The sequence below is a fragment of the Macrotis lagotis genome, chromosome X, assembly GCF_037893015.1.
Source record: "Macrotis lagotis isolate mMagLag1 chromosome X, bilby.v1.9.chrom.fasta, whole genome shotgun sequence".
Lineage (NCBI taxonomy): Eukaryota > Metazoa > Chordata > Mammalia > Peramelemorphia > Peramelidae > Macrotis > Macrotis lagotis.
In genome coordinates, this window is record NC_133666.1 from 404,008,407 (window position 1) to 404,034,027 (window position 25,621).

At 34.1% G+C, this 25,621-nt stretch overlaps 1 protein-coding gene and 1 pseudogene across 6 annotated transcripts in view; both read left to right on the forward strand.

Moving 5' to 3' along the window:
- CXH8orf89 (chromosome X C8orf89 homolog) overlaps positions 1–25,621 on the forward strand; it is an 82,108-nt gene that overhangs the window by 21,880 nt on the left and 34,607 nt on the right. For all 6 annotated transcript variants that reach the window (XM_074200113.1, XM_074200115.1, XM_074200116.1 and 3 more), the window contains one exon: positions 25,072–25,232. In XM_074200113.1, the coding sequence (XP_074056214.1) occupies positions 25,072–25,232 (161 nt within the window). The remainder of the gene's footprint in view (positions 1–25,071; positions 25,233–25,621) is intronic.
- On the forward strand, positions 7,479–9,569 carry LOC141497464 (nucleosome assembly protein 1-like 1; annotated as a pseudogene).

A 25,621-nucleotide genomic window follows, 5' to 3' on the forward strand; every position in this document is an offset into this window, starting at 1 on the left:
AAAAAAGAATGGAGTCTGAAGAAACTAATGACTCCATGAGACAGCAAGAACCATTTAAACAAAACCAAAAAATAGAAGAAAATGTAAAATACCTCATCAGCAAAACCACCAACCTTGAGAATATGTCGAGGAGGGGCAACCTGAAAATTATTGGACTTCGTGAAAACATTGAAGGAGAAAAAAAGCCTGGACTTAATATTACAGGATCTAGTGATGGAAAACTGCCTTGATATCATGGAACCAGAGGGCAAAGTAGTTATTGAAAGAATACATAGAGGGGCGGCTAGGTGGCACAGTGGATAGAGCACTGGCCTTGGAGTCAGGAGTACCTGAGTTCAAATCTGACCTCAGACACTTAACAATTACCTAGCTGTGAGGCCTTGGGCAAGCTACTTAACCCCATTGCCTTGAAAAAATCTTAAAAAAAAAGAATACATCAGTCTCCTCCAGAAAAAGATCCTTAAAATGAAAACACCAAGGAATGTTGTGGCCAAATTCCAGAACTATTAGATAAAAGAGAAAATCCTGCAAGCAGCCAGAAAGAAACAATTTAAACATCAAGGAGCCACAGTAAGGATTGTGCAGGACCTGGCTCCATCAACATTAAGGGATCAAAGGGCCTGGAACAAGATATTTCGAAGAGCAAGGGAGCTTAGAATGCAGCCAAGAATCCCCTATCCTGCAAAGCTGGGGAAAAGATGGACATTTAATGAGATTGAAGAATTGCAAAAATTCCTGTTGAAAAGACCAGAGCTAAATAGAAAATTTGGACATCAAACAGGAGGTTCAAGAGACACATGGGGGCGGCTAGGTGGCACAGTGGATAAAGCACTGGCCCTGGAGTCAGGAGTACCTGGGTTCAAATCCAGCCTCAGACACTAAATGATTACCTAGCTGTGTGGCCTTGGGCAAGCCATTTAACCCCATTTGACTTGGAAAAAAAAACCTATAAAAAAAGGGGGGGCAGTAAAAAAAATTGCTATCCAATAAGTTGAAACTGGCTATATTCCAGCATGGGGGGAAAAGATTCTCATAAATCTTGAGAAGTGTAACTCTAACAGAGAGAATATACCTAGCCAGAAGTGATGGACAGACATTCATGACCTATCCATGAGACTGCTATCCAATGAGATGTAACTGGCTTTAACCCCACATGGGAGAAAGACTCTAATAACTCAAGAATTTTAACTATTAGACTTAGCTAGAAGTGACAGATACTCAGAATTTTCTATGACTCAGATAGAATGATCTTAAAAACACTACCTCATTAAAAAGGGGGACAGAAAGGAAACAGGAGGAGGGAGGGGATTGAATGGGGATAAATCTCATTACACTAAGAGGTACAAAATACCTAGGGTAATAGAGGGGAAGAATGGAGATGAGAAACACCTGAATCTTCTTCTCATCAGACTTGGCTTAAAGTCAATTTACATATACTTAGTTAAATTAAAAAACATCTAACCTTTCAAGGATTAAAAGGGGAAAAGGGGAGGGGAGATAGAGAAAGGGAGGGGAAGTAGGGGAAAAAAGGGGGAATTAACAAAAGGAAGGGAAGGGAAAAAGAAAGGGGAAAGAAAGGGAGGGGTGATATAGGAGGGCAAACACTGAAGGGGGTGGTATTCAGAAACTAAATACTGGGGGATATGGATAAAGGGGGGAGGGAGGAAAATACAAACAGGGAAGTATGGAGGGCAATAAAAAATTAGTAATTATAACCTTGAATGTGAATGGGATGAACTCTCCCTTAAAACATAAGTGAGGGGCATCTAGGTGGTGCATCGGCTCTGGAGTCAGGAGTACCTGGCTTCAAATCCGGTCTCAAACACTTAATAATTGCCTACCTGCGTGGCCTTGGGCAAGCCACTTAACCACATTTGCCTTGCAAAAACCTAAAATAAAAAAGGTAAGGGAATAGTAGAGTGGATTAAAACCCAGAATCTGCATATTTGTTGCTTACAAGAAACTCATTTGAAGCAGAGAGCTACATATAGAGTAAAGGAAAAAGGTTGGAGCAAAATATATTTTGTTTCAGCTGAAGTAAAAAAAGCAGGGGTAGCAATCATTATCTCAGACAATGCACCAGCAAAAATAGATACCATTAAAAAAGATAAGGAAGTTTAACTTTATCCTCCTAAAAGGTACCATAGACAATAAAGCTATTTCAATACTAAATATATATGCACCCAATAGGACAGCATCCAAATTCTTAGAGGAGAAGCTGAAAGAACTACAGGAAGACACAGACAGCAAAACTCTACTAGTAGGAGACCTCAACCTCTGGCTCTCAGATCTAGATAAATCGAATCATAAAATAAATCATTATTAGAGAAATGCAAATTAAAGTTTCTCTGAGGTACCACCTCACACCTCTCAGATTGGCCAATATGACCAGAAAGGATAATGATCATTGTTGGAAGGGTTGTGGGAAATCTGGGACACTATTACACTGTTGGTGGAGCTGTGAACTCATCCAATCTTTCTGGAGAACTACACCCAAAGGGCAACGAAAATGTGAATACCCTTTGACCCAGCAATACAACTATTGGGTCTATACCCTGAAGAGATGATGAAAAGGGGTAAAAACATCACTTGTACAAAAATATTTATAGCAGCCCTGTTTGTGGTGGCAAAAAATTGGAAATCAAGTAAATATCCTTCAGTTGGGGAATGGCTTAGTGAACTATGTTATATGTATGTCATGGAACACTATTGTTCTATTAGAAATCAGGAGGGACAGGATTTCAGGGAATCCTGGAGGGATTTGCATGAACTGATGCTGAGTGAGCTGAGTAGAACCAGAAAAACACTGTATACCCTAACAGCAGCATGGGGGTGATGTTCAACCTTGATGGACTCACTCTTTCCATCAGTGCAACAATCGGGAACAATTTTGGGCTGTCTGCAAAGGAGAGTGCCATCTGTATCCAGATAAGGAGCTGTGGAGTTTGAACAAAGTTCAAAGACTATTCCCTTTAATTTAGGGAAAAAACCAGATATCTTATTGTCTGATCTTGTTACCGCTTAGACTTCTTGTCTCTTTCTTAAGGATATGATTTCTCTCTTCATCACACTCAATTTGGATCAATGTACAACATGGAAACAAAGTAAAGACTGACAGATTGCTTTCCATGGGGGGGGGAGTAAAATTGGGGGGGGAGTTGTAAAACTCAATATCTTTAATAAAAAAATTTAATAAAAAAGAATTATAATTATAGAAGCTATAAAATATTTGGAGACATATCTTCTAAGCTTCACCTAGGGACTATATGAATCTTAACTTGCACTTAATCTTGCACTATTTGCAAAAGAAGACCTAAATAATTAGCCAAGCCATCATAATAAAAATGGCAATACTATTGAAATTTATTTAATTATTCAATATAGTACTATACTCCCAAAAGAATATTTTATAGACCTAAAAAAAGAGGTCTAAAATGAAGAATTAAAAGAATTTTAAAAAATGAAAAAAGTGAGAAAAAGATCTAGCAGTATCAAATCTCAAACTGTGCTATATAAATCATTAATTGAGACTCCCTGGGCAGAGCCAAGATAGTGACTGGAAGCTAGCCTCTAAACAGATCCTAAAGTGACAAAACCTGCAGAAAAATAGGGTGAAACAAATTTTCAACTGAGGAGACCTGGAGAAACTTGGAAAAGACCTGTCTCATTTGGGTAAAAGGGGTGTATCGCCCAGTGTAAGTGGAAGAGCTGGTAAAATAGGATGAAGCTCTTGACTGCAGTGCTTCTCAGGTTCAGGCTCAGCAGGCTGAACCCAGCAAGGTTTGAGCCTCAGAAGCTGGTGCAGCATTAGGCTATCCTAATGCAGGGAACAAACTGCAAACACCAAGAAGACAGAGCTGAAATCCAGAGACTAGACTCACAGCCCCCAATACAAAAGGCTTGGCACTAAACCTCCATGCCTCAGTAGCAGAGCTCAATTATCAAAATTAGCAAAAAGAGTGCTAACTGTAGAAATCTATTTTTTATAATAGAGACAATAAAAATGCCATCTCAGAAGAGGAAAATGATATGCCTGTATGTGAAGCTCATAGAGTTTATAAATTGATCTCATATCCAAAAAGAACTCTTAATAGAAGAGCTCAAAAGAAAGGAAGAAGAAAAATCGAGAAAAGAAATGAGTCATGCAGGAGAATTATGAAAAATTGACTGAAGCAAACGACCTTTAAAAGTAAAAGTAAACAACTGGAAAAGGAAAGAAACATCTAATAGTAAGATTAACCAACTGGAAAAGGAAACAGAAGCTAACTGAAGAAAATCAAACTAAAATTTAGAATTAGACAAATGGAATCTAGTGACTATGAGACACCAGGATTTTGTTAAACAAAACCAAAAGACTGAAAAAATAAAAGAAAATGTAATCTGCAAATTGCTACTTAAATGATTTGGTACTGGTTTTAAAATAAAAACAGTGAAACACATTAGGTACGTCATATATGGAAGCAAATAATATATTGTTTGAAAAATCTAAATACCCTAGTTCCTGAGGGAAGGACTTGTTTTTTGACAAAATGTACTGGGAAAACTGGACAGTATCCCACAGAAATTAAGCTTAGAGCCATCCTTCCTGCCATAAGTCAAGATAAACTCCCATGCATATGAGTTAGATAGAAAAAGTCATGTCAAAAATATTAGAGAAGTAAGGAAGAAATTATTTTTCAGATTTATGAATAAAATATAGGATAACAATATAAAATGCAAAATTTTTTGATGAAAAGTGATTTAAAGTTTTTGCAAAAAACCAAATCTAATGTAGTTAAAATCAGAAAAGAAAATAAGTAATTGAGAAAAAGCCCTTCACAAGAAATTTCCCTGATCAAGGTCTCGTTTTCAAGACTTTTAAGGAACTAATTCTGATAAAAGCCATTCTCCAATTCATAATCAAAGGCTAAGAAAATGCAATTTTCTGGAAAAGAAATTCAAGCAATCAGTGATCAAGAAAAAATGCTTTAAATAACTGATAATTATAAAAATTCAGATTAAATCAACTTTTAGATTCTCACAACTATCAGATTGGTAAAGATGACAGAAAAATGACAAATGTTAGACAATGTGAAGAGACATTTGTGGTATACTAACGAAAGAACTGAAAACCGGACCAACCATTTTGGAAAGTAATTAGGAACTCTAATTAGAAAGTCATCAAATATCCTTTGACCTACCACTTACCAGACCTGTACTCCAATAAAGACATATATATTCAAAAATATTTCTATTTCATATAGATTATATAAAGCACGTTCATAAAATATTTTGTAGTTAGCCTCCTTCAGAAGGCCAAATACAATTTCCTTTCCTCCCACCCATTTCCTAATGTTCAATATTCTGGTGTTTGACCTTGTTACTCAATAGGTCTTTCCAAAGTTACCAGTGATCTCTTAACTAACAAATATGATGACCTTTTCTCAATCCTCATCCTCCTTGACAGTTTTGCAGCCTTTGATACTATCAATAGCACTAATTAATATTCTCTTTCTCATTTTTTGATTCTCTTCTCTCTTGGTTTTCTTCTTTCTGCCTGATTCTTTGTTTCCTTTGTTTCCTTTGCTGTATCTTCATCCATGTCATACCTGTTAATCATTTGGGGGTTTCCCTAAGTTTCTGTTAGCTTCCAAAATTTCATTTTCATCTCCATGCAGTGACTTTGATATCTGCTTTGTAACCCTAATCTTTCCTAACTTCCTATTATACACCTCTAATTACCTATTAGACATCTTGAAAGTGAATAACTTGTTTTTCTCTTTGAGTTAACTTATCCCAAACTGAACTCATCTTTTCCCCAAAACTCTAATCTCATCCTAACTTCTTGTTTTACTGTCCAAAAACACTATTCTAGTCATTCAGGCTGCAACCTAGTTGTTGTCCTTGATTTTTCTTTCTCTTTTTCTCACCTATTGATTCTACCTTCAAAACCTCTCTTGTATATGCCTCCCTCTCCCATTTCTTTTCTGACATTGCCATTACTCTGGTGTAGGCCCATATCACTTTATTCTTGAACAACTGCAATAACCTGATGGTTGTCTTCCCTGCCTCAAATTTCTCTGTACTCCATCTTCCTCTCACCTGTCAAGTTGATTTTCCTAAAGCATAGTTCTGACCATGTCATTCTCACCATTCAGTGAAATATAGTGACTTCCAATTATGCCTATTGTCAAATAAAAAATACTCAATTTGGCTTTTAAAGCCCTTCCAAACTACACCCTTCCTGCTTTTTCAGTCTTCTTATATCTTGTTCCTCTCTATATACTCTTGTGATCCGATGATACTGACCTCCTTGCTATTTCTCATAAACAACATTCCAACTGTTCCTCCTATTCCCCCTCCTCAGCCATGCTAAGAATGATCTCCCTCCTCATCTTCAGCTTCTAACTTCCCTGACTCCTTTCTAGTCTTAACTAAAGTCCCACCTTCTGAAAGAAAACTTTCCCAGTCCCTTTTAATCTTACTGTCCTTTGAGACTATCCCCAGTTTATCCTGAATATATCTTGTTTGTACAGAGTTGTTTGCAGATTGTCTTCTCATTTGATTTTCTTTTTAAAATTATTTGTTTTTCCCTAGTTACATGTAAAGATAGTTTTTAACATTCATTTTTTGTAAGATTTTGAGTTTCACATTTTTCTGCCTCTATCCCTTCTCCCCATGACCATGAGTAATCTGATATAGGTTTACATGTACAATATAAATCATGTTCAATATATATTAGCCATGTTGTAAAAGGAAAAAAAGAACAAAAGGGAAAAATGAGAAAAAATATATAAAACAAATTTTAAAAAGTGAAAATAGTCTGCATTCAGATGCCATAGCTTTTCCTGTGGATGTGGATGACATTTTCTAGCATGAGTCTTTTAGCATTGAACTCCTGTGAGCAGCTTAGTCTGTCATAGTTGATCATCACACAATGTTGTTAATGTGAACAAAGGTCTCCTGGTATATGTATAGTGTTCTCCTGGTACTCTCATTTGATTTTCAAAGACTCTAGAATTCTGAAAATGGTGTCTACTCCAAGATCACTAAATTCCCATTCATTTCGAAAATTTTCTCTTAATTCTCTCTGATTATAGGATAATAAGTTTCTGTATTTTTTTAAATAAGATTAGACCTGGTGATTTTGAGATCACCATGAGAATTTCTTCTTAAAGGAGACTTTACAGAGCATACCCATGGAAAAATAACTGACTATAACATTTTTTGACAGTTGATATAGTTGTCTCCCTATGACATACAGGGCCTGAGAAATAGTGCTGGTAGACTTGCAAATTCATCAGAAGCTAAAGAAAACTGGACCTTAGGCAAACATTACAATATTTATGTGTTATGTATATATATATATATATATATATATATATATATATATATATATATATATATATATTGTTTCATTTGATCCTCACAGTAATGCATAAAGGAGGTGGTATTATTTCCATTTTACAGTTGAGGAAACTCAGAAGTTAAATGATTTACCTAGGATTACAGTGACTAAATAACAAGACGAGAGTCAAATCCAGATCATCCTGACTTCAAGACCAGTACTTTATTCACTGTACCATCTAGATATCTCAGATTTGCCTTTATATATCTTCTACACATTGCTTCTAGCTCTGCTATCTAGAACCAAACAGAACAAGTATAGTACCTTCCATGTGACAACATCCACAAAGCAGCTTGGTGCCACCCTAGGTAAGAATACTGGACTTGGACTCAGAAAACCCTGAGTTCATATCTTTCCTCAATTACTAACTGTGATCAGGAAAAGTCATCTAACCTCTCTGTGATTGAGTGTCCTCATCTGTAATAATAGAGTTATAATAGCACAGAGCTGTTATGAAGATCAAATGAGATGCACAATATTTTGCAAACCTAAATAACTGAATGAATGCTAGTTCTCTATTTAAGCCTTTATGTCCTAGAAGACAGATATCATGTCCCTCTGAGTCTTCTTAGTTGAAAAATGCCCAAGTCCTTCAAATGATCCCCATATTATGTGAACTCTAGCACCTTTACCATCTTGATAATCCTTTGGCTTATCAGTGTCCTCCTTACACTCAGAATGGCACAAACTATTCCAGAGGAGCTCTGAACAAGGGAGAGTAGAGACTCTCACCCTTTAAAAATACAGTTTGCCCAGGGAGCTTCATCCTTCTTCATCTCTTCTTTCTGTTCTTTTCTCGTGCTGTCATTGCTTTAAATTACCCTGGGCTTTTTTTGGATTCTTGGTCTCCATGGTTGCCACAGATATCAAAGATGACAGACATTGAAGACAAAGAACAATCTGAATGTGACCAGAAAGTTGAAATGGGAGAAAAAGAAATGGTGGAGATATAAATAGCAAAGCTCACCAGCTTACTGGTCAAATGATGCAAAATCCTCAAATTGCAATTGCAATCCTAGAAATATTGTATTGGTAGGAACATGAACTTGTTACATTGAAAGCTTGGCAGGATTAATGAAGCAGTATGTCAAATACCCTCAGAAACCTTTAAGTTAAATGTTTAGAAAGAAGGTAAATTCTATGAAGAAGTTTATGTCCTTCAAAGTATGCTCTTTACCAGCCACATTTTGATAAAAGGAGTGAAATTAATGCACTTTATGAACCTAAAGAAGCAAAATATGAATAGAAACCAGATGAAAATGAAAAAATTTCAAAGGAAATAAAAGAGAAGACTAGACTTGAAGAAATGGGGGAAAAAGATGGAAAAGGAGGTGAAGAAAAATAAGACTCAAAGGAATGCCTGAATTTTGACTGACTTCCTAAAAAAAAGTTTACTTATTCAGTGATATGGTTCAAAAACATGATAAATCTAATTTAAAGCATTTAAAAAATGAAGTTCTCAAATGCTGGCCAATCTATGGGTTAACATTAGAATTTTACTTTGAACTCAATGAATATTTCAGTAATTAGGTGTGGTTAAAAGGTATATTGGATGGGGGCAGCTAGGTGGTTCAGTGGACAGAGCACTGGCCTTAAAGTCAGGAGGACCCGAGTTCAAATCCTGCCTCAGACACTTCTGTGTGACATTGGCCAAGTCATCTAACCCCACTGCCTTGCAAAAAACAAACACAAAAGATATATTGGATGTAGTCAAAGCCTGATGATTCAGATCTTTTCTCCCTTGGTGGACTAGAAATTATGAGATGCACAATGTATCAGGATTGATCAGGGGGGAAATGTTTAAAAATGTCACTTTGAAAAGTAGTAAGAAAGTATTTGGACTCCCAGTACTAAGAAGGTAGAGAGTGGCAGGAATTCCTGGGTCTCTCTCAAATTCCCCTACAAACAATATTTAAAATTCCCTCAGAGCTGATTTAGGAGTGGTAAAGCAACAGCATGGCAAGAAAGAGATCTGTTTCACTGAAATGGGAGAGGATTGAGGTGGAGGGCTGAAGCTGCAGGCAGCACAGCAGGGCTCCTGCAGCAAGGCTCCAAGCTCTTAGGCAGTCCACTAGTAAGGTCCTGTATTCATGTCTGTGCAGCATAGCCAGATCCCACCTCAGCAGCCCCATCCATAGCATAGACCATCTCATCCCCATTGCTGACTAGCTGCAAGACCATATATATACCATTACAGATCCTTGCCCCAGGGCTGGCCTGAAGAGAATACCTACCTCTGAAGTAATCCAACTGCAAAGTCTTTCCTCTGGAACAGACCAGTAATAAAACCCTATACCCAAGGGAAGCCAATAGGAAGACACTGCAAGATCCGCCTCCAGTGCAAACCAGCCGCAAGGGCCCCAAGGCCTGACAGAAGATGCTTGAGACAATGAAAGAGCAAAATTCAATTCTTGCATAAATATACCAAGTCACTATATGTGTGTGTGTGTGTGTGTGTGTGTGTGTGTGTGTGTATACACACACATAAATATATATGATCAAAAGCCTTTGATTATAGAAAGTTACTATGATGACAGCAAGGATTAAAATACAAACCTAGAAGAGAACAATGTCAAAATAGCTACATGTGAAGCCTCAAAGAAAAATGTCTTTTGGTTTCAGGCATAAAAAGAACTTCTGGATTAGTTAACAAAAATTTTTTTTAAAACAAATTACAGAAGTAGAAAATTGGGGGCAAATGAAGGTAATATGAGAGAATAATTTTTTAAAAATAGTTTGGTAAAAGGAAAACAAATGGAATAAAATAGAAAAAAAACTCACTGAAGAAAATAACTCCTTAAAAATAGAATTGACCAAATAGAAAATGAAGTACAAAAGCTCATTGAAGAAAATAATTCCTTGAAAGTTAGAATTGGGCAAGTGGAAATAATTACTTAACAAGACATCAAGATTTGATAAAATTAAAAATTGAAAGAAAAATGTAAAATTTCTCAGTGAAACAATTGACCTGGAAAATAGATCCAGGAGAACTCATTTAAAAACTATTGAATTACCTGAAAGTCATGATCCGAAAAACAAAATAAAAGCCTAGATAACATCTTAAAAAAAATTATTAAAGAGAGGTACCTTGATGTTCTAAAATCAAAAGGCAGAATAGAAATGGAAAGAATCCACCAATCACTATCTGAAAGATATCTGAAAATGAAAATTCCCAGGAACATTATAGCCAAATTCCAGAGCTCCCAATTCAAAGAGAAAATACTGTAAACAGCAAGAAACAAACAATTAAAATATCATGGAGTCTACAACAAGGATTACACAGGATTTAGCAGTTTCCATATTAAAGAACTAGAGGGTTTGCAATATGATATCTGGAAGGTCAAGGTATTAGGATTGCAGCCAAGAATCACTTAACCAACAAAATTAAGTATAATCCTTTAGGGGGAAAAAAAGGGATATTTAATGAAATAGAGGACTTCAGCTATTCTTAATTAAAAGACCAGAGTTGAATAAAAAAGAGTTGATCTTCAAATATGAAAGAAAAACACAAAAGGGTAAAGAGCAAGAATGAGAAAACAAAAGATTCAATAAGGTTAAACTGTTTATACATTTATTATATATTCCTATATTAGCATATTCATATATTATAAACATATGTTTATATCTTATATATGGAAAAATGTAACTCTTTAAAAACTTCATGACTATAAGGACAATTAGAAGGAATATTCATAGGCAGAGGGTGAAAATATAAGGTGATTGATAGGATAATACACCAAAAAAAAGCAAAATAGAGAGGTAAGAAAGATTGTACTAGGAGAAGAGGGAGGAAAAATATAGTATGGGGCAAATTATCTAATAAAGAAGGAATGAAAGAGTTATTTTAATAGACGGTAAGATGGGATGAGATGGTGGATAAAACTTGAAGCTTACTTTCATCAGAATTGACTCAAAGAAATAATATACACAATTGGAATGAAATAGAAATCTGTTTTACTCTCTAGGGAAGCAAAATGGAACAGGAATAAGAGAAAGGGGAAGCAGAGATTGATAAAATGAGGGCAGATTGGGGGGTGGTGGTGATCAGAAGTAAAACACTTATAAGAAGGGACAGGATGGATGTAAGAGAAAAGAATAAACAAGGAAAAATGGGATGGGATAGAGAGAAATAGAGTTGCCATAAGTATGATTATATATGGAATAAACTCATAAAATGAAAATGAGCAACAGAATGGAATGAAAATCAGAATCCTACAATACATTGTTTACAAGAAATATAAACAGAGACACACAGAATATAGGTAAGGGACGAGTACAGAATCTATTATGCTTCAGTTGAAGCAAAAGGAAAAGTAGATATAACTATAAAGAGATAAGAAAGGCAACTATATCTTGATGAAGGGTATCATAGACAATAAAGTAAACTAAACAAATATGTACCAGAATGGCATCTAAATTTTTGAAAAAGTTGAATTGAGTTAATTAACCTATATTAGTGGGGACCTCAACTTTCCCCTCTAAAAACTAGATAAATTTAACAAAAAAACAGCAGTTGAGGTAAATAGAATTTTGGAAAAGTTTGATATGACACATCTCTGGAGAAAACTGAATGGGAATAGAAAGGAATATATACTTATTTTTCAGCTTCATATGACACCTAAATAAAAATTGAGTATTAGGGTATTAGAGAATTGATAATTGAGTATTTAGAGCATTAAAACATCATAACCAAATGCTGAAAAGCAGAAATATTAAATATCAAATACATCCTTTTCAGATCATAAATAAAACTTAGACTCACTAAAGGGTAGGGTAAAGATTGATTAAAAATTAATTAGGGGGCAGCTAGGTGGCGCAGTGGATAAAGCACCGGCCCTAGAGTCAGGAATACCTGGGTTCAAATCAGGTCTCAGACACTTAATAATTACTTAGCTGTGTGGCCTTGGGCAAGCCACTTAACCCTGTTTGCCTTGCAAAAAAAACAAAAAAAACAAAACAAAAATTAATTAGAAGGGGAAACTAGGTGGCACAGTGAATAGAGCACTGGCCCTGGATTGAGGAGGTTCTGAGTTCAAATCCGACCTCAAAAACTTAATAATTACCTAGCTGTGTGACCTTGGGCAAATCACTTAACACCATTGCCTTGCAAAAACCTAAAAAAAATTAATTAGAAAGTAAATAATCCAATTCTAAAAAACAAGTGAATCAGAAAAGAAATCATTGGAATAATTGACCAAAACTTCAATTAAAGAGAATGACAGGGGTGGCTAGGTGGCGCAGTGGATAGAGCACTGGCCCTGGAGTCAGGAGTACCTGAGTTCAAATCCAGCCTCAGACACTTAATAATTACTTAGCTGTGTGGACTTGGGCAAGCCACTTAACCCTACTCCCTTGCAAAAACCAAAAGAGAGAGAGAGAGAGAATGACAACAGTGAGACAGTATACCAAAATTTAGGGAATACCACTAAAATGGTACTTAGGAGAAAATTTATATGTCTAATTGCTTGCATCAATAAAATAGAGATAGAGTAGATCAGTGAATTGGACATGCAAGTAAAAAAAAAACTAGTAAGAAAAATTAAAAATCCCCAATTAAGTGCCAAATTGGAAATGCTAAAAATCAAATCAGAGGTTAATAAAATTAAAAGTAAGAAAACCATTAAAGTAATAAATAAAACTAGAAGCTGGTTTTATGAAAAAACTCAATAAATAGAAAAACTCATTATTTTGATTTTTTAAAATTAAAAAGGAAAATGAAATTACTTGTATCCAAAATGAAAGGAGTGAATTTAGCATCATTGAAGAGAAAAGTAAAACAATTATTAATATAATATCTTTTTACCCAATTATATGCCAGTAAGTTTGATGATCTAAATGAAATGGATGAATATCTTCAAAAATGTAAGTTGCCCAGGTTAGCAAAATAGAGTGGAAATAGAATATTTAAATAACCCAATCTTGGAAAAAGAAATTGAACAAGCCATCAATAAACTTCCTAAGAAAAAATCCTCAGTACTAGTTGTAGTCATAAGCAAATTTTACCAAATGTTTAAAGAAAAATTAATCCTAATATTATAAACACTTTACAAAGGAGTCATACTATACTCATTTTATGACACATATATGGTACTGATACCTAAACCAAGAAGAGCACAGAAAAACTATAGATTAATTTCCCTGATAAAACATTAATGCCAAAATTTTAAATAAAACAATAGCAAGGAGATTACAGCAATACATGACAAGAATTATATACTATGATCAAGTGGGATTCATATCAGAAATACAGGGTTGGTTCAGTATTAGGAAAATTGTCAGCATAATTGACCATATCAGCAAAAAAAAACCTAGTAAGTGAAATCAACTCAATAGTTCCCCCCCCAAAAAAAGACTGACAAAATACCATACTCATTACTATTAAAAAACACTAGAGAGCATAGGAATAAATAGAGCTTCCCTTAAAATAATATGTAATGTTTATCTAAAACCATCAGCAAAGCATCTGTAATATGAATTAAGTTGAAATCTTCCCTAATACAATTGAATGCCCCTTATTCAATGTTGTACTGGAAATGCCAGCTCTAGTAATAAGAAAAGAAAAAAATTTAAGTAATTAGAATAAACAATGAGGAAAAAGGACTACTTTTTTGAAGGTATACTTAGAGAATCAACTGAAAAAACTAGTTGAAATAACAACTTTAACAAAGTTGCAGGATAAACATAAAACCACATACATCAATATTTCTATATATTACCAACAAAGTCCAGCAGTGAAAGAGAAATTCCATTTAAAATAACTAGGCAATATAAAATATCTGGGAATCTACCTGCCAATGTATGACCTTTATGAACACTATTACAAAACACTTCAGACAAAGGCAGATCTAAATAACTGGGGAAAAGGTTAAAAACTTGTGAATAGGCTGAGCCAATATATAAAAATAATTCTACCCAAATTAATATATTCAATGCCATACCAATCAAGGACAAAATTTTTTATAGAGCTAGAAAAAATAATAAAATTAATCCAGAAGAACAAAAGTTCAAGAATATCAAGGGAAATCAATGGAAAAATACAAAGGAAGTTGGTCTAATTGTATCAGATCTCAAATTGTGGTAGTTATCAAAACAATTTTGTACTCAGAAATAGAGTGGTGGATCTGGGGAGTAATTAGCTACATTGTAGTAAATGACCTAAGTAATCTATGATAAGCCCAAAAATTCAAGCTGTGGAGACAAAAAAAAAAATCCCAGTCTCATTATTTGACAAAAACTATGTACAACTAGAAAATAGTATGGCAAAAACTAGGTATAGACCCAGCATCTTACCCTATATACCAAGATAAGTTCAAAATGGGTACATGATTTAGACATAGTGATATTGTAAGTAAATAAGGAAAGCACAGAATAGTTTACCTGTCAGTAAAAGAAAGAATTTAGGGGCAGCTAGGTGGTGCAGTGGATAGAGCACAGGCCCTGTAGTCAGGAGTACCTGAGTTCAAATCCGGCCTCAGACACTTAATAATTACCTAGCTGTGTGGCCTTGGGCAAGCCACTTAACCTCATTTGCGTTGCAAAACCCTTAAAAAAAAGAATTTAGCACCAAACAAGAAATGTAAAACAGATAATTTTGACACCAACAAAATCAATACAACCAAAATTGGAAGGAAAGCTGAAAACTGGGGGGGATTTTTTTGCAACAAGTATCTCCGAAAAAGTTATTTCTCAAATAGAGACTGAGTCAAATTTATAAGAATACAAGTTTCCTGATTGATAAATGGTTAAAACATATGAATGGGCTGTTTTTAGGCAAAGAAATCAGTTATCTGTAGTCATATAAAAAAGTGCTTTAAATCACTATTAATTAGAGAAAGGTAAATTAAAACAACAGAGATACCACCTCACCTTTTAGATTGACTAATATGACAAAAAAGATGATCAGTGTTGGAATGAGAAAACTGTGACACTGATGCATTGTTGATGAGTTGTGAACTGATCCATCCATTCTGGAAAGCAATTTGGAAGAATGTCCAAAGGGCAGTCAAACTGTGCATATACTCTTTGATCCATTAGTACTACTGCTGAGTCTGAAGCCCAAAGAGATAAAAAGAAAATGATAAAAGGACCTACTTGAACAAAACTATTTTAAATGGCTCTTTTTGTGCTGGCAAAGAATTGGATATTACAGGGATGCCCATCAGTTAGGGACCAGCTTAAACAAGTAGTGGTATATGATGATGATGGAATATTATTGTGTTATAAGAAATGACAAGCAGGATGGTTTCAGGAAAACCTGGAAGGACATATGAATTAATGTAAAATGAAGTGAGCAAAATTAGAACTTTGAACACAAAATAGCAGTTGTATGTTGAAAAATTGTGAATGCTTAGCTATTATCAGCAATTTAGTGACCCAAGACAGTTCCAAATGACAGTGAAGCAGTGTGAGGCATACTATCCACCTCCAGAGAAAGATATTATTTGAACTCAGGCTGAAGCATACTATATTGCTTTCTTTCTTTTTCTTTCCCTCTTTTTTTCCACTCCCTCCTTTTCTTCCTTCCTTCCTTTTATTCTTCCTTTCTTCCCTTTTTTTTTTGTTGTTCTTGTCCAGAATGAATGATATGAAAATGTTTTGCATGATGGTGCGTGTAAAATCTTTATCAAATAAGCACTGGAGACCAAGAAAGGCAAAACACCTTCAAGAAGTTTACAATCTAATAGGGGAGATAACATGCAAAAAAATGAAGTATAAACAAGACACACACACGCATACACACACACACACACACACACATTTAAAGAAAAACTTTTATCAGATTGCTTACCATCTCAGGTAGCTGATGATCAAGAACGGGAAAGAGGCTGATGATGAGAAAGGGGAAGAAGGAAGTAAGGAAGAAAGCATTTAGGAATAGCCTGCTATTTTCCAAGCACTGCACTAATCACTTTACAAATATTTTCTCATTTGATCTTCTCAACAGTCCTTGGAAGTATATGCTATAATCATCCCCATTTTATCGTGGAGGAAATAGGAATACAGGTTAAATGACTTGCCCAGGTTCACATAGCTACTAAGTCTAAGACCATATTTAAACTCGGGTCTAACTGACAACAGGTCCAGTACTCTGCCACCTAAGAAGCTGATGAAAACAATGTTGCTTATTTGACTTGAATAAAGATCAAAACTCAGCAGAATGCAAGCAGCAGTGAAGCAGTGTGTATGTGACCTTGAAGATTGTCTTACTGTAATAGTCTATCTAAATTCAACTTTCATTTACTTATAGACTTGTGTTTTTATATTTTCTTGGTAGGATCAAGTGAAAATTATGTTTATAAAAAGGTAGGGGAATGAGCATTTAAAACCAATTCAGAAATATTGGTTTATTTTACCATTTTAATAGTATAATTTTCTGTCATCTTTGTACAATGTTCTAAGTCTAAAGCATTTTTTTCACATAGTTATTGATGACTTGGGTTGTTTTTTTTTCTAAAAACTACCTAGTCATATCCACTGATCATTTCTTAATTGGGTAATGGCTTCTAGTTATATGAATTTGAATCATTAATCTACATACTTTAGAAATAAGACTTTTATCAGAGAAACTTGCAAAGATTTTTTTCTTTATTTACCTTAAAAAATTTTTTTATCTGCATTCATTTTGCTTGTGTTCAAAATTGTTCATTTTACCTTTTCTGACTATCTCTATTTGATCATTGACTCTATCTCTCTTTATTGATTTGATAGATAATTTAACCTTCTCTAATTTTTTTTTAATGTTACCATTTAAGTCCCAGTCATATACCTATTTGGAGCTTATCTTGATATATGATATTGGTGTATTCAATTGTTTCAGCTAATTTTTTTAGTGGATTCACTAGAATTCTCTATGGAAAACATCACTTGCCTCCTTATTCCATGCTTTCTAGTGGTTTTTTTTTTGGACTGGATAACCTTTTGTGTCTTTGCAAAAGCTGTTTTTTTGTATTGTGATTTTTATTGTTCTTGTTAATATAGCCAATTATGTTTATTGTTTTCCTAATATTGAACCATCTCTGTTTTGATTTTTCCCTGATTTGTATCAATTCCATTCTCAATGTTTTATGCAATTTATGTGGTTTTACTGTTTAATTTTTTTAAAAAAATTGATAGAATTTGCTTGTTAATTCATCTGAACCTGAGAGTTATTTTATTTTGAACTTCATTTATTATCTTTTTTTTTTTGCTTTGATTTTTGCAAGGCAGTGGGTTTAAGTTACTTGCTCAAGGTCACACAGCTATGTAATTATTAAGTGTCTAAGGTCAGAATTTAACTCTGGCTCTCCTGACTCCAGGGCCAGTGCTCTATTTACTGCACCACATAACTCCCCCTTGAAGTTCATTTATGACTTGTTCAGTTTCTTTTTCTAGGACTGAGTTCTTTAAATCTTCTATTTCTTTTTCTGTTAAATTGGGCATTACTTATTTTTTCATGCAGCCATTTAATTTAGTGTCAGATTTTGAGGACATGTAATTGGACAAAATTTTACAAATTCCTTTTACAGTTTCATTGGTTGTGAATTTATGTTTTTTATATTGTTAAATTGGTCATTTATTAATCAAATTTACTAATGATTTATCAATTTTTTTCCTCTTCAATAACCACTTTTAGCTTTATTTATTAATTCAGTGTGATTTTGTTTTGGCTTTGCTTTCAGTATTAATCTCTTCTTTGATATTCTGGATTTCTAGTCTAGTGCTTAACCAGGGCTTTTAATTTGTTCATTTTCTAGTTTTCCAGGTTACATTGTAATTTTATTGATTTGTTCTTCTATTTTTAAAATTTTTTAATTAAATCTCTTATTATTCTAACTACATGCAAAAAGTTTTCATCATTGATTTTTTTAATTTTGAGTTTCATATTTTTTCCCTTTCTCTCCTTTTCCTCACTTCTAACCCTCTCCCACCTCTTGACAGCGAGTAATATGATATAGGTTATACATGTATATATGTATACAGGTATACACATTTCTATATTAGATATGTTTTAAAAAGTGAATCATAATAGGAGCAGCTAGGTAGTGGAGTGGATAGAGCACTGGCCCTGGAGTCAGGAGGACTTGAGTTCAAATCTGGCCTCAGACACTTAATAATTGCCTGTATGATTTTGGGCAAGTCATTTAACCCCACTGTCTTTTATAAATAAAAATTTTTAAAAATGCATCACAACAAAAGAGAACAAAAAAATGAGAGGGTAGGGGCAGCTAGGTGGCACAGTGGATAAAGCACCGGCCTTGGAGTCAGGAGTACCTGGGTTCAAATCCAACCTCAGACACTTAATTACCTAGACATGTGGCCTTGGGCAAACCACTTAACCCCATTGCCTTGAAAAATCTAAAAAAAAAAATGAGAGGGTAAAAAAAACCATAAAGCATAAAACAGAATTTTAAAATAGGAAATAGTATGATAAGGTCAGACTCCATAGTTCTTTCTGTGGTTTTTGGATGATATTTTCCTTTTTTCACTCTCTTTTATTGATGGAAGCATTTAGAGTTATGTAAATTTTTCCTATTTCCAAATTTTTGTATTTTTTTTGCATTGTTGTCAATCTTTATTTATCTTTTGTTTTTGCAAGGCAAATGGAATTAAATGACTTGCCCAAGGACACACACAGCTAGGCAATTAAGTGTCTGAGGGCAGATTTGAACTCAGGTTCTTCTGATTACAGGGCTGGTGCTCTATCTACTGTGCTCCCTAGCTGACCCCCAACCATTCCTTAGGATTAAGCTATTTAGGGGGAAACTGGGTGGCATAGTGGATAGAGCACCAACATTGGAATCAGGAGGACAGTTCAAATCCAATTTTAGACACTCAATAATCACCAACTGTGTGACCTTGGGCAATTTGCTTAATCCCATTACTTTGCAAAAACAAGGAGGAAAAGGATTGTTATTTAGTCTCCAATTAAATGTTTTATTAGCAGCCTTCTTTTGAATATAAATACTGTTATAGTACTGTGTAAATACTGTTATTGTACTGTATAAAAGTAATAGTATAAATACTGTTTATAGTACATAAACAGTAGATTTAGTATTTCCCTTTTTCTGCAATTTATTTGTGAAGTTTTTATGTTCTAATTCATGGTCACTTTTTGTGAAGGTACATTAGACAACTGGAAATATGCATGCTCCTTTTTTTCCATTCAACAATTTCTAAAGGTTTATCATATATATCTTTTGTAAATTTTTTTCAGATTTTTAACTTCTTTCTTGTGAATTTTTTTGTTAGATTTCTTTCTAGACTTATAAAGGGTACCTTGAGGTCTTCTACTATTGTAGTTTAACTGTTTCTCCCTTTAATTTCACTTAACTTTTCCTTTAGGGATTTAAATACTATGTCATTTGGCACATTTAATTTAATTCATTGTGATATTTTCAACAAAATGTAGTTTACCTCTTTATCACTTTGTCTGAAATCATGAGTACTTCTGCTATTTTACTTCAGTTGAAGTATACAGATAATTGCTTTAGGCCTTTTTTTAATTCTGCATGTATTTTTCTGTTTCAAATCTCTTTCTTAGAAGCAGGATATTGTTGAATTCTGGTTTCTAATCTATTTTGCTTTTCTCTTCTGTTATGTGATTGTATTCATGCCATTTAATATTTACGTTAATGATTATTGTGTATTTTCCATCTGTAGTAATTTGTATTAACTAGGAAGCAATGTATTTTGAAATTTTAATTGAGAATAATAGCAGTAGTGGCAATAATAGCATTTAAATAATCTCTTTAGGTTTGCACAGGGTTTTGCAAATATCTCATTTTATCTTAAAGCAACCCTGTAGGTGCTATAATTGTCCCCAGTGTTACAGATGAGGAACCTGAGATAAACAGAGGGGTAAGTAACTTGTCCAGGATCATAGAAAATGAATTTGAACTCAGGTCTTTTGATCCCAAGCCAGTACTCTAGGCACTGGATCACATCTAATGTTCATAATTCTTATAGATTTTTTATTTTAATGTGAGCTAAAAAGTCATATTAAGTTTATAGTTTATTACTGTGGTGAATATAATCTGGTGTTTTTAGAATTTAGAGTCACTTTAAGAATTTAGTATATTACAATCAAACTAAGTTAACAAAATATCTTTCCTTCTCTAAAGTTAACAATACATCTTTCCTTCCCAAAAAATTATCATCTATCCCACTTGATGAGCCCATTTTAGGTTTTTGTATTGCAGTTTAAAATAAATTACCATGCACAGTTTTAATTATTCACTAAATATCTTAATTTGACACATACTCAGATATAATTCTATCTTGATGACTGTGACTCGTGACGTCATTTGGGAGAAGGGATCAGAATTTAAAATGCAAGCCTATATCGACTAATTTGCAAGTATAAAGGAACCAGTGTACAAAATTTTGAATCATAGTATATTTGTAAAGATGATTATTGTTGAATTTATTTTAATCAGGAAGTTAGAACTCAGGAAGTCAGAATCTCTTGAGTTCTATTCCAATTTTCATTGCTTTATTTGTGAATATGCTATTTACCCATATCCTTATGTATACATATATTTAAATAAGTAGTATTATTCACTTATCTATCTCATAAGTTTTAAGATTTATTGTTATATAATATAAAAATTGTCCACTAAAAAGTTAGAAATTTTAATCATTATTTTTATAAACATATTTAACACTTGTTTGAGCCAAGGTTAAGTAATTTTTAGATTGGAAATCTAGTAGTTTGACCTTTATCTCAGATTTGTGGAAGAGGCATTCTAATAACACAATTTTAAGGGACTTCTTAGTAAATTTACTATTGTGGGTCACATGAACACATCCAAGAATTCTGAATTTAATGATACAAATGGATTAAACCTTTCTCAAGAAAGTTTCATTGAATCTAGGAGATTGAGTCACTCTTAAATATCTCAGACTAGTTACTATTACTTTGGAAGAGAGCAAGGTTGATGTTATGATCAAGTCAAACTTGAACATTGGCAATTTTCTAAAAAGGAAGACAAGAATTTAATTATATATTTTTAATATCTAGTAAAATTAAAATGAATGTTACTTTTTCAGTTCATAATATCATTAGCTATTTTGTCTGTCATATCATTTACTAGGTTGCAGTATGCTAAAACTTCCTTTTTTAAAAAATATGAATTACTAAGATTTTTGCATTTATTAGTTGGACTACTCAACTTATTTTCTCTAAACTGCACATTCTCCCTATAAATAGATGATTAAGTGTGCTACAAGACATTACCTGTGAATTCTGGGGAATTCTAAAAATTAGGCAAAATGATAAATGACCTGTGTAATTCTATGAAGTTTAATTCCAAGTTATTCTGGACCTGATCAGCTGGTTCAAAAATTTTGGTTTCAAGGACTAAAATGTAATAAAGAGCACTCATATATCATAATATATAATTAAAACTAACCTCACTAATTATAGATCAAAAGAATCAATTTTAAAAAGGTCAAAATAAAACACTAGGGGTGGCTAGGTGGCACAGTGAATGGAACACTGGCCCTGGAGTCAGGAGTACCTGGGTTCAAATCTGGCCTCAGACACTTAATAATTACCTAGCTGTGTGGCCTTGAGCAAGCCACTTAACCCCATTTGCCTTGCAAAAACCTAAAAAAAAAATGTATATAGAGGGCAGCAATAGGACTGCTGAAGCTTCTAGCTCCCTTAGATCTTAAGTGTTTTTATTCCTTGCCCACCAGTCTCTCCACCCCTTTAAAGAACCTGCAGTATCTATAGCCAGAGTTGTGCCTAATATCAGGGCAGGGTTGCTTAGAAAGGAATAGAAAGAGAATAAGGATAAAAAAAGTAAATAGGAAGATGCTCCTGCTGAGGCCACTTGCAAGAACCCCCCATCCTCAACAGTGTACAGACACAATAGCCTGGCTGCCCCTCCCTGACAATAGCCCCAACCTGGACAAAACCAGCACAACTCAAACAACATCCTATCTATTGATGACAAGTTTCCAAAAGTTTTCTAGGGAACCTTCCATTACTGAAAAAGAACCTACTGCACCAGTAAAGGAAATCTCATAATGTCTGCCATACTAACGCCCTTTAGTTCCCTTGGGTGGCCATCATCCAGTTTATTTAATTGAACAATCATTTATTAAGCAGCTCCAATATGCAAAATACCAGCAATACAAATAGAAAAAAAAATAATTCAGACTTAATACAATTTACATTCTCCTGCCACATGTATACAAAAGAGTATACTATAAGAGGGAGGAATTGGAACAAAATACTATCTAGGAAAACTTGGAGTGGGAGAGAAAACTTTCAGTTGTGTATTGATGAGGATTAGAATTGGGAGATCAGAGGATTCACAGAGGAGGTAGCAACTAGTCAGATGACTGAAAGAAGAGAAGGAACCTATAATTCAAAGATTGAGGAAGTAATACATTCTAGGCTTAGTGAGTGACTTGTAGGAATACATGGAAGCAGGGGTTTGACTAAATATAAAAAATAGCAGCAGAAGTTGTAGTCCAGTTTGATTAGAATGGAGAATATGTGGAATAATGTGAAATTAGTCCGGAAGGTCAAGTAAGATTGTAAAGGACTTTAGATTCAAGGCTAAGAAGATTGCATTTCATCCTGTAGGTAGGATGACCTAATGACAGTTTTTTTGTGTGTAAGTGACATGGTCAGACCTATCCATTTTGAATGTTATTTTCACAACTGTGTGAAAGATAAATTAGAAGAAAGCAAGGAGTTCAATTTATTAGCTAGGACAATAGTCTGGCAGATGAAGAAGAGAGCTGTAGCAGGATCAGTATAGAAAAGTAGATATAAAAGAGATGCTATGACTTTAGAATCTTGGTTACTGATTGCATATTAGAGGTGAGGAAGAGGGTTTTTTCAAAGTCAAAGAGGATAGCAAGGTTTTGAGTTTAGGTGACTGGAAGTATATCAGTACTCTTAATATAAATATAGAAGTTAGGAGTGGAGGCAGGTTGAAAAGAGATACTTAATTTCATTTTAAATGTATTGTGTTTAAAATGCTAACGGAAATCCAGTTCAAACATTTGTGACTACCATTCATTAGAGATAGTCATGTTGTATTTATCAGCTTGAGAGTTATCTCTTAATATTTGAAACCATGAAAGTGAGATCAGCAAATGTTGAAAGGGAATAGAAGTAGTCCAGGAAAAAGCTTTGGGTAGGATGGTGGGGGTGATAATCTACATTTAGAGGAAAGGGGAAGCTGTTAAACTTGACACAAAACCAAGATAATTCAAATGGGATTCAGTAAATTTTTCAATTTAATAAATATTTACTGTGAGTTGGTACTGAGAAATGCTGGGTATACATAAAAAGACAAAAGGTGAATAGTCCCTGCCCTCAAGGAATTTGCAATCTAATGGGAGGGAAGAGGGATGAAGATACAACCTGTAAACAAATAAATACAAAATAAGCTATATATATATATATATACATATATACATGATAAATAGGAATTAATTAACAAAGGGAAGACACTGGAATCTAGAAGGTTTGGGAAAGGATTCCTGTAAAAGGTGAGATTTAAACTGGAACTTAAAAGAAGCCAAGGAGAGAAGTATTTGGAGCAAAGGAGAAAGAACATTGGGGCATAACCAGAGAAAATACCTGGAGCCAAGAAATGAATTGTCCTGTTTGAAGTATAAGCCAGTAGACCAGAGTCATTGGATCAAAGAGTACGTGTTGGAAGAAGTAAGTGGGATAAAAAACATGGAAAAATAGAAGAGGGCTAGAATATGAAAGGCTATGAATGCCAAACTGCATTTTATATTTGATCCTGGAGGTGATAGGAAGTTAATGGAGTTTACTGAATGGTGGTCATGATAGTGGTGGTGGGTTTGACATGATTAGACATGAGCTTTTTGACTGAATGGAGAATGGATTGGAGTGGGAAGAGACTTGAGGTAGACAGACCCACCAGCAGGCAATAATATAGGCATGAGGTGATGAGAGCCTACCCTAGAGTGATGGAAATACCAAGAGGACCAAAGGAAGTGTGTAGAAGAGATGTTGTAAAGATGATGGCTTAATGGATTAGTTATGGGAATGAGAGTGAGGAATCCAGAATGATTCCTAGGTTGCAAGCCAGAGGTACTGGGAGGATGGTGTTGCCCTCTATTGAGAAAAGATGGATATGAAGTTTTAGGTGGGGAAGATAATGAGTTCAGTTTTGAACATATTGAATTTAAGATGTCTACTGAACATTCTAATCCAGGATAGTCAGCAGAGAGTTTGGGGAAGGAAAGGTATACTTTCAGATCAATATAGAGTTAGTGATGAAATCCCTGGGAACTGATGAGAAGTAGTAGAGGGAGAAGAAAAGAGGACCCCAAGGGAAAAAAGTAGTTAGACTTTGGGTTCCTTGAGAGTAGGGACTTTGCTATTCTTCTTTGTATCCCCCAGCAATTAAGTAGGTGTCTGACACATAGTAGTCATTTAATAGGTATTAATTGACTGACCAAAACTATAAGTGATTCTCAATTGCTCCTAGTCAGGATGGGGTGAAAAGGATTAAAAAAAAAATCATTGTCTATACATTTTAGCCATATTCCTAAAGTTCTTTTGCTTTAAAATTCTTAAAAACACACACACAAAACACATTTTTCTTTTAAACTAAGGTTAATATTTATTCTGCAGTTTAAAGCAGAAATTAGAAAAAATTCCTAAAATTCTTGCATTTTCTTTTTTATTTTGTATTTCACATTAGGAACATATCTTCATTTTCAAAAGAAGAAAATAAAATGCCAGTACTCATTCCTGAAAACAGATACTTAACTTCAAGAGTCACCAAAAGTTCACTTGATGGCTGTTTTTTCTTTGAAAATAGCTGGAAGAAAGCATCTCTTGAAACACAAAAGATGAAAAAAGGTAATGCTACTTTATTATTTTTTTATGCTTCAAAAGAAATACTTAGTAACATCTTGGATTTACAAAGTGAATTTTTAAAATCATTATCAGATATAACTAACCTTATGGTATTCTGATAATCTTATTTTAAAGAAAAAAATTGAGGTGAATAAAACTTTTTTCTCTAGTGTGTATTATTGTAATATACTGTTTAAATAAAGAGAAGAGACCTTGGTCAAAGAAAAGGCCTTGAAGGTTCTCTTTAGAGAAAGTGCCTGGGAGCTACAGAAAGAACAGGAATTATTAAAGGAAATGGAGGAGTCATCAGAGAAGCAGAAGATCCAGGAAAGGATTCTGGGGAAACCAAGGAAATAGAGTAGCAAAAAGAAGGAACTAATAATGCCTTATAT